This window comes from Solanum pennellii, chromosome 6 (genome assembly GCF_001406875.1).
Source record: "Solanum pennellii chromosome 6, SPENNV200".
Lineage (NCBI taxonomy): Eukaryota > Viridiplantae > Streptophyta > Magnoliopsida > Solanales > Solanaceae > Solanum > Solanum pennellii.
In genome coordinates this window covers 40441847-40452159 of record NC_028642.1, presented here as the reverse complement: position 1 = coordinate 40452159, position 10313 = coordinate 40441847, and the positions used below count along the sequence as shown (strand labels likewise).

Here is a 10313-nt window from a genome sequence, read left to right as displayed (position 1 = left end):
ATTCCATGTCTGGATGAGCTAATGGACCTTGGTTGGCCCAGGTCCCATCAACAATTTGAAAAATCAGGAATTCTGCTAATTTGGACTTTTCACGAAAAAAAAATATTATTTGATCTAACACACGGGCTTTATATCTCAATGGTGTCCACTCCCATTGACTCTTTTTGAGCAAGATCAGTAGGAAATAACCGCACATTTTGCTTCATACAAGTAAAGAGTTTGTACCGCCGGAATTGAGATTTATAAATCAATGTTGGTATGGTTTCAAAGTCGTTCGTGTTGTATCGTTAGAATAGGGATTTATATCTTAATGTCTGTATATTTTCAAAGTCGTTTTATTGTCATGTTAGAGATTTATATCTCAGTGCTAGAGTTTTACTTCTATATAATTTTATGAGTTGAAAGCTGTTCATTTCATATAAGAAATTTTAGAGGAGTGTTGTATTTTTGTTTGTTTAGTTCTGTCAATTGGTTTCTACATAAGCTATATAGTGATGATTAGGTTTGTTTTTCTAATATGTTAATCTTTCTCTTTCTTCTTTACTGCCTTGCCTGCTCCCCCTCCCTTTTTTTTTTTTAATTTGTTTGTTTTCTCTGGATGTTGTTGAACTGTTTTTCCTTATTAATTGACATATTTTCTTCGGTATTGTATTCCTTTCTTCGTAAAATATTTTTATTTGTTGCACTTAGGATCTCTCATTACCTCTATGAGGTAGTGTTATTAAGCTCCATAGAACTCACTTATGGATTACATTGGATATGATGTTGTTATTGTATTTTTCTTTTAATTCGTTTCAATTATTAATTTAATTGAATATGCAATTTTCAAATTTTAGTAGTATTTTTGAAGCAAAGACTGAGCTTTATTGGAGTAAGCCCCTGCTTCGATTGAAATTAAAATTTCCAGTTAGTGATTAGTGAAAAAAAAGTATTTTGATATTGAAGTTGAGTGCTTAGTATCGGCAGATTTAGGATTTTTAACTGAGATTTCCTGGATAGTGATAATAGAGATTCACATATGATAGGAAGACATGTTATGAAGTTGATGGGTAGCAAATATTATACTTTGTTTACATGAGAAGTGAGTTCCTCATATGAAATATGCTTTCGGAGAAACATAATGAGAGAGATTGAATTTTCTCTAGGTTCAACATTGCGAATGGTCTGCTTATGGCTTGGTATGTGGTGTCACAATGATTTTTTTCTAGAACTCTGAGGTCTTTGAAGAAATAAGAAGATCCTTAATCTTGGGTTAATTATCTATATGATTATCGACGAGATGACATGTGATTCTTCCAAGTCTTGAGGATGAACAAGTATGGCTTGGAACAAGCAGTAGCTGGAGGAGTTGGTAAGCGAATGCGGTGGTCATTAAAAATTAATTAGTGTTGACAGTAATTTCTACCTTCCTTTTCCACACATTGAGCAACATTTTATATTTTCTCTCTGCAGGATTTCAACAACAATGAGATGAACGAGGAGTTCCTCAAGAAGAATAACGACAACATTAGATCATGATATATTGCAGACCCTTAAGTTTATAAAGAGTTGACTTAGTTTTTTGGATTATCTTTTCAAATAGGTTCATTGCTCCGGCCCGATTAATCCAGCATGTCCAAACAGGCCGGCCGTTCTATGTTCCGGGGTTGGGTCGGATAGGACCAGATCCAATCGGATCTGATCGTAGCTTCGAGTTCAGGTGCCGTACTGCGGCCGGACCGGAAAGGAGGGGGACAGCGAACCTCACTTGCTTTTGTTGTAGTTTGTTAGTCTTAACGCAGGAAAAAAAAGAAGAGAAAATCTTATTCACATCAGCTTGACTTTATTCCATATATGTGATGCTCTTTGAGTTATTATATATCTAATATGAATTGAATCTGCAATGTTTTTGTAAAACATTGTGTCTAAATTTTGTTATGTGGTTGGTAAGAAGTTCACTTTATTTCGGAGTATGGAATTAAGAGGGACACTCTTTTTTCTTTCTTTTTTTTCTTACAAGGGTAAGAAGCTTGAATTGGTTTAGTTAGTGTAACAAAAATCTAATTTTTTAGGTTTCTCAATCTTCGGCACTCGGCTTATTATTATTCTGCTGTTGGAGTACTATTTTAGTTGTTGAAGAAACCAGCCAAAAATGTCTCAAGTACTCTCCTAATTCTACGACATTGTTTCAGCTTGTGATTGGACTTTCAGCTAGCTATTTCATCATTATTTATACGGCAAGAAACCTGTTTCAATTTGCAATTCTATAGAACAATCAAATATTTAGAGTACATAAGTGTTCTGCAAAAACTAATAACATACATCTTTTTAGTCATGAAAGCGCTGTTGGGCCCGTGCTTGCACGGGCTTATATCGTCTAGTATATATATAATGAAAAGAAAACAAATTGCATTGATTAGATTTCTTTAATGAAATGATATTTGACTATAAATCGATTCTTCAAGTAAATTAGGTAAACTAAATATCCACATAGATTCTTTCAACACTTACCCAACTAATATTTTTATCCGATAATTGAAGTCGTCACCATCTCATCGAGTCTCGCCGGTAATTGTTATTGAAGATGACTTTCATGATAAACTCTTTATCGTTGATTTCACTGTTACAAACTGAAATCTACATCAATGTTAAGTTGAATGTAGCGTAGAGACCACCACACTATATAAAGATGTTCTACTAGAAGAAGGAAATATGCTCAATCTAACTCTGGTACAGACAAAGATACTCTAGAAATGTAGGCTTAGACGTCGTCGTCTGTATCTTTAGAGAACTATTTGTCGACAACGAAGTAATTAGATTGAGCATGTTTTTCTCATCTAGTAATGCATCTTTATTTATTATGACAGTCTCTAAGTTAACATTAAACTCAACATCGATATAGTTTCGTACAGTGATACTAAATTCGATGGTAAAAATTTATCGTAAAAGTTATCATCAGTAACGATTAGAGATGGATGAGACGGTGGTGGCCCGGGTCATGAGAAGTTATTGATTGGAAAAGTGTTGAAAGAATCTATTTGTATATTTAATTTACATGGTTTACTTGAAAAGTCCTATTTATAGTCAAGTATTATCTTAACTAAAGAAATCTAGTTAATACAATTTGTTTTTTTTCTTTCCATTATCATGCTTAATTTTTTATTATTATTTAGAAAATACAATTAATGTGGACACTTTGAGTTGGATTCCTTTTCAAATTTATCTTACTTTATAATATTTTTTTTCTCTTCCCCTAGAATTATAGATTATTTTTTTAAAAATAATTCTAAATTGAAGAAACATGGTCAATGTAATTTATTTTCTTTTCATTATTAAGTAAACTAGATAAATTATCTGAGCTTCGCACGTGATTAAACTATTTTCTTAAGCTTACCTATGATCATTCAATAATATTCGTATTTTTGACACATACATTATATTATCAAGATCATTATATCTTAAGCCAAAATTTTTTTCTGAAATTCTAAAATGCAATTTTTTTTTGTTATGAAAAAATTATGAGTCATAGAGAAATTTTAAGTATACGCACGAAATATAAGAAAATCTTCATGGTAATAGTTGGTAAGAAGTAACGAAATTTTCTAAATTTCTGAAAGTTATATAACAACATCAAACCCGTTAAAGAAGAGACCAAATAGTTTCAAACAACAACACTCCCAAGTAAAGTGGACCATTAAGTCCATACAAGAACAAAATAAACTAAATTCCAATGGAGGACCTTCGACTCCTTTCTTAGGAACATCATTTTCTTTTTTATTATAGTATGTTGTATTATGTATATATAAAAAATGACCCTAAAATTGTTAACATCATAAAGGTTTTCTCATTATCTCAGAATGATCATTACTATTTTTAGGTTTCCTGTCACCGACCCCAATTTCTTTGGATTTGAATTATTGTTATTGTTATGGTTATAGTAGACAGTTACAAAGAATTAATGCAATGATCAACCAAGCAATATGTGACATCTAAATGGAGTTGTTTGCAACTGGATATTCTACATCAAAATTTTGAAACATAACATATTAAAATCTCATAGCATAATTTTTTGAGATAGGATAGTTAAAGTGCCTATTTGTGCACTATGAAAGTTTGAGGTCAAAGTTAAAATTTGAAGCCAAGTTTAGGGTCCAATATTATATATTATGACTTTATTTTTTGACTTAAAAGTCATTTCAGTTTGACTTTTTATTTTTTTGACTTAAAAGCTACTTATTTTAAGTCAATCCAAATGGGCCCTTGAGCAATGAGAAACACTTCATAAGAAGCTTAATTAAAGTATTTGAATTTGATTCCCTTATAACGAAAAAAATCCTATAAATAATAGTGGCAGAAATGGGAATTTTGTTTACTAAGTAAATAAATGTTATGATTTCATCCATTAGATCAGGGTTATGAGTTGTGAATTAAGAGACGCAAAAGTAGCAATGTTGCATTACAATTGAAATCATTTTTCTTTATTTATTCTTTCTTCTTTTGGTGCCTTGAAATTAAGCATTGGATTTTAAAAGGTGTGAATGGAAAATGATAAGTTGTGATTTTTGTGAAAAATTGTGACTTTTATAAAGAGTTCTGACTTTTCTAAATAGTTATGGCTTTTTCGTAAGGTTGTGACTTTTAAGGCTAAACTAAGAATCATGATCTGTGAGCAGAGGCGGATCTAGAATTTGAAGGTCGCGGGTGCCACAACGTTCAAGTAAGATGAAAAGATCGAATGCTTTAATTTTGGGTTATTGATTATTTTTATTTTTATAAATAAATCGATCAAATATGCATGTTAGTAATATTTTCTTTTAGATATTATGAAATTAAGATAACTAAACAATGCAATTTTTATTTCCTTTTTGAAATTAGGTGTCTTATTCGCTGAAATTTGAGAACGAAAAAGGGCCTTAAATACCTTCAAAGTATTGGAAATGGTACAAAATTACCCTCCATCCACTTATTGGCTCCAAAATATCCTTCGCACCCACCTATTGGCTCCAAAATACCCTTGTCATCCACCTTTTGGTTCAAAATTGACCACTTATTTAACGGTTTTAAATTTAAACTATTTAAATATTTTTTTAAATACGTGGCGCTCAACTATTTGTTATAATTTAACATATTAGTATAATTTATAAATCAGTCTACTGCCCACCCATTACTAATTAAACCCCTCCAAATTAATAAAACCGTCACATTATTAGAAATTTATCCCTTGGCCGGTGAATTTTCGTTTGAGCTATTTTTTGCTATTCCACAAGTCCTTTACCACTATATAAGAACTAGTTGAATCAAGTTCGGAAGTACATGCTGGACTAGTACATTTGTGCAAAACTTGTATAGTTTTTGTTAGATTCTTAGTTTTTGCGAAGCAGCTATTGGAACAATGGGTCTTGCACTGAGAAAAAGGAATGGCTTGAAATGGCCATGTGATTGCTTGATTTGGATATGTTCTTCTACATAAGTGTCGTTTAGAGTTTTAGTGTGTTGCTTGAACTTAAGCTCTCCCCTTAGCTTTGTAATTCTATTCATCAATATAGAGATTTTACCTTTTTTTGTCATGAAAGATGCCTATTCCAACAAAAACACGCCTGCGCTCTCAGCTAAAAGACTCCCCTCGCTACAACAAAAACAATTTTTAGCGTTAATAAAAATACCCATCAACAAAGAGTGATAAATCTCTTACCGTCGTTAATTGTCATTGATTCAATGTCGCAATAGGCTTTTGTCGCATTTACAAATAGTGCTAAAATTTAACTGTCACTAAAGAAACATATTTAGCGGCAATTAATTAAGCTACTTTTGTTAATAATTACCGCTAAAAATCATTTTTGATATTATACTTGTGGCTTTGATCTACAAGTACAGTGTTACATGCATTGTGCAAGTCTAATTGATCGACCGATGCTTGAACTTTTTCCCTTTTACTGGACTAAAATAAGTTCCCAAAATATGATGTTCAACAGAGAACTTCGGGTCTTTTCGACTGTTAGCATTGGAAACCACAAGAGATCATATTGCATACATAGACTCAGATCATTCAATATTACCGTGACTTTTAAGACTTTTTATACGATCTTAAGAAGTTGTCTTCAGTAGATGAGATTAGGAAAAATGAAGATGGAAAATATTGTATACCACGCAAATTTTTAACTAAAGCTGTATTAAAGATGTTTTGTTAAAATAGGGAAAAATAGTGATCTATATAACTTCCAAATATAGTAAAATAAAAACATAAAAATCATCATATAAGTTCGCACGAAAAATTAGATACATCAAGTCATATAATTTGAATTTGATTTTTTTTTAGGGTAGAAGAAATATTTTGAGTGAAGAGATTAGATGACTAACTCAGAAAATTATTCATAATATGAGTAATATACCTTTTTAGTGAGGAGATTAAATTGACAAATTTAAAAAATTATTAAAATCCATTTATCTCTTAATGAATATACCTTTTTAGTCCTTTTAGCTTCTATCTCCATACTCTATAAATCAAACACACACTGTGTATCTGAAAAATACTTTCTTCTACACCAAAAACTTTGATCAAACACTTCACACTTTACAAAGATGACAAAAGACACATCTGATGACATGCCGGAAAAGGAAGTCAATCGTGCAGCAAAGATTCTAATGCAAATGGCCAGAAGCAGAACATGCACGTCATTCAATCTTGGCGAAAGGTCAGAAGAATCAAGAGCTGTGAATAGTTTTGAAACGATTCACCCCTGCAACGAGGAAATAAGAGCTTGTTTCCGTAAAGAAGAAGCTCTAAGGTACACACAACCTGAAACGGCTTTCTCATATACAGCTGTTGACGGTCATAAATCTATTGTAGCTCCGCTAAAAAGGCGTGGAGGCAAACCATTAAAAAGGATTCGTCATCACGATATTCTTAAGTCTAATAGGCCGACTCATTTCTCTCTTCACTGTCTAGTAAGACATGCAGCTGCTAGATTACCCGGAGGTGTTGGCACTAGAGAGGACGTTTGTGTTTTGGCAAGGGATTCACAATTTATCGTTGAGGAAATCTCTGATTCACAACTTAGCAAAGCTGTAAAGGGTGGGTTGAACCGTCTGCACTATGAAGACGATCCGTGTGTAAAATATGACAGGGGAAGGCTTCAGTGGATTTATCTACATAGAGATAGACAGGAAAGCGATTTTGAAGGTGATTCGACATGAACTCTGAAGTGAATTTTGTAAACAAAAGATTTTCAGCTGTAAATTATAATCATGTTTTTGTATTGCTGCATCTTTCTAAATATTTTAATGTTTAATATAAATATCATTAGTTCAAAAAATGATGTGCTTGTTGGTTTATAAATAATATCATTAGTTCCAATAGAGAATTTGTCGAAAACATAAAAACCACCGTCTAAGTTCACACAAAAAATTAGATTTATCGATCAAGTCTTATAATTATAATTTGAATTTATTCTTTTTTGGAGGGAGGAAACAATATTTTTAGCGAGGAGATTAGATTTCATTTGACTAATTTAGAAGATAATTAAAATACATTTCAACTCTTAATTAATATTTCTTTTTAAGCCCTTTTAACTTCTATAAATCAAACACACATTTATATCTAATTTCAATACATATTCTTCCTCCTCCTTTTTACCTTCAAATAAACAAAACTCTCCCTTCTTCTTCCTACAGTCATCTTCGAAGCATCGCTAAAATCAGACCATCCATTAACAAAGTTACTAGAGGTTAGATTTGTTTTGTTTTTTTTAAAGTTTTATAGTGTGTTGAAGATGCTAATAATTCTTCATAAATGTAATTTAAGGGTTCAGTATTTAGCCAGTCCATCTTAATTTTGTGTGTTCACTTTGGTTAAGTAATATTTGTTGTTTAATATCTCCTAACGAGTTATCCAGATATTTTTCTGCATACAATCAACCATTTTGTTAATATATCATGGAAATCATTATTTGTTTTAGCCGTTGGATTGAAAATTAAATAATGTTAGTACCTATTTAATAAAATTTTCCTAATATATAAATACATGATATTTTACCTAAAAATAGCTAAAAATATTTACTTTGATCTCATTTCTTTTAATACATTTCGTTTTGAATTGACTTATATTTTGTCTTTATCAGGATTGAATTGAAGTCTTTATTAAATTTCATAATTCTTTCAGTTCTACTTAATGTTAGTATCTATTTAATAAAATTTTCCTGATTTATAAATACATGATATTTTACATAAAAATAGCTAAAAACATTTACTTCGATCTCATCTATCTCAATATATTTTGTTTCTAATTGACTGATATTTTGTCTTTATCAGGATTGAATCAAAGTCTTTATTAAATTTCATCATTTTTTTCAACTCTACTTAAATGTTTCTACTAGTACTCCAAAATATTTGTTTTTACACCAAATCTCGGTCAAACACATATTTATAACAAATTAATATTTTTCTTTTTTAATAAATACCTTTCAGAAGGTTGGTCAAACATGCTTTACAATTCGCTCGCTTGTTCTTGAGTTCTCAAGTACATTGGTATATTTCTTTATATATTTTTCTAATTTTCAATTTTACATTTGTTTATTTTATTAGGAATATATAGAAAAAAAATGGCAAAAAGCACATCTGATGATATGCCGGACAAGGAAGCCAATCGGGCTGCAAAGATTCTAGTGGAAATTAAAAGCAACAAATCAACCAATCTTGGCGAAAGGTTAGAGGAATCACGAGCTATCAATAGTCCTGAAACGATTAACCCCTGTAGCGAGGAAAAAAGAGCTTGTTTCCGCAGAGAAGAAGCTCTAAGGTACACACAACCTAACAAGGCTTTCTCATATACCGCTGTGGATGGTAAGAAGGTTGTTGTCGCTCCACTGAAAAAGCGTGGAGGTAAACTATTCAAAAGGATTTGTCATTACGATATTCTTAAGAGGAATAAACCGCCTTTTTTCACTCTCCATTGTTTGGTAAGAGATGCAGCGGCTAGATTGCCCGGAGGAGTTGGGACTAGAGACGATGTTTGTGTTTTGGCCAGGGACTCACAATTCATCGTTGAGGACATCTCCGATTGACAACTTCGCAAAGCTGTAAAGGGAGGGTTGGACCGTCTGCGATATGAAGAAGATCCATGGGTAAAATATGAGAAGGAAAGGCATCAGTGGACTTATCTACATGGAGATAGAAAGGTAGAAGATTTTGAAGATGATTCAATATGAAGTCTGAAATGAATTTTGTAAACTAAAGGTTAATGGCGTTCAGCTGTAAATTGTAATCATGTCTTTGTAGTGCTGCATCTTTCTGGATATTTTTATGTTCAAAAAAATATGTGCTTGTTGATTTACTAATGCTTGTTTGTTCCAAAAATCAAAACTTGAGAATTCACTAACTTCCTCAAATGGCCACTCACTCAGGTTGATACATGTTTTGATATGCTTTATTTGAGCTTAGTGGCTAATAGAAATTATATTTCTACCTTCAAAAAGTAGGGGTAAGCTGCATACACACTGATCCCCCTAGATCCTATTTCTGGGGTTTCACTGGGTATGTTGTTGATGTCCACTCATGTCAGGTTTCCGGTGCAAGAAGGTTATTTTTTTCGATTGGAGATTTTTTTTTGTAGGAGATAAGATTTAAGTTGATTGACTTTATTGATGTAAAGAAGAGATAAATGGCTTTACTACACAATTTTAGTAACATGAGTGACGATTTGAGAAATTTATCCCTTGGCCGGTGAATTTTCGTTTTGAGCTATTTTTTGATGTTTCACAAGTCCTTTACCACTATATAAGAACTAGTTGAATCAAGTTAGGAAGTACAAAGCACTAGTCGTCCTGGTTCATAAAGAACAGGACAATGGGATCATGCTGGACTAGTACATTTGTCTTAGGTTTTATTTGCCCTAAATTTCTTACCATAAATAGGTTTTCCTTTTAGGAAAAGGTTTTGGATTGACTAATCCTTTTCTTGTAGGAAAAGGTTTAGGACTCTATAAATAGAGTAATGTTCCTTCTAACTTAATCTGCATTCACAATGTAGTCTTAAGGGATTTGAGAGTTTTGGTTAGGGGGAGAATTTATGGGTCACAAGCTTGATACGTTATCACTTGTGTGAACCTCCATGTATTCCGAGTGAATTGGTTGAGGTTGTTTCTCTCTGTATTGTGTACTCTCATATTTATAGTGGATTGCTCATCTCCTTTGTGGACGTAGGTCGATTGACCGATCCACGTTAAATCTTTGTGTCTTTTGGTATATTTCTCGTTGTCTTCTTACTCGTGGTCTTTCGAGGTTTGCTTTGCTAGCTTCTGCATTTACACCTGCTTATTTCCGGTCTTAACAAGTGGTATC

At 32.2% G+C, this 10313-nt stretch overlaps 1 protein-coding gene, 1 long non-coding RNA gene and 1 pseudogene across 2 annotated transcripts; all 3 read left to right on the top strand.

Annotated features, from left to right (window-relative positions):
* The first annotated feature begins 1008 nt into the window (after positions 1–1008).
* On the top strand, positions 1009–1896 carry LOC114077487. The gene is made up of 2 exons (XR_003578729.1): positions 1009–1351; positions 1453–1896. It is a non-coding gene; the product is annotated as an uncharacterized LOC114077487 (long non-coding RNA).
* A 4686-nt stretch (positions 1897–6582) lies between these two features.
* LOC107023045 (nuclear factor related to kappa-B-binding protein-like) lies at positions 6583–7173 on the top strand. The gene has a single exon (XM_015223595.1). The coding sequence runs from the start codon at positions 6583–6585 to the stop codon at positions 7171–7173; it is 591 nt and encodes a 196-aa protein (XP_015079081.1).
* A 1427-nt stretch (positions 7174–8600) lies between these two features.
* On the top strand, positions 8601–9182 carry LOC107022321 (annotated as a pseudogene).
* The last annotated feature ends 1131 nt before the right edge of the window (positions 9183–10313 follow it).

Coding starts and splice junctions, on each gene's coding strand:
- LOC107023045 (XM_015223595.1), top strand. CDS start 6,583: ATGCCGGAAAAGGAAGTCAATCGTGCAGCAAAGATTCTAATGCAAATG.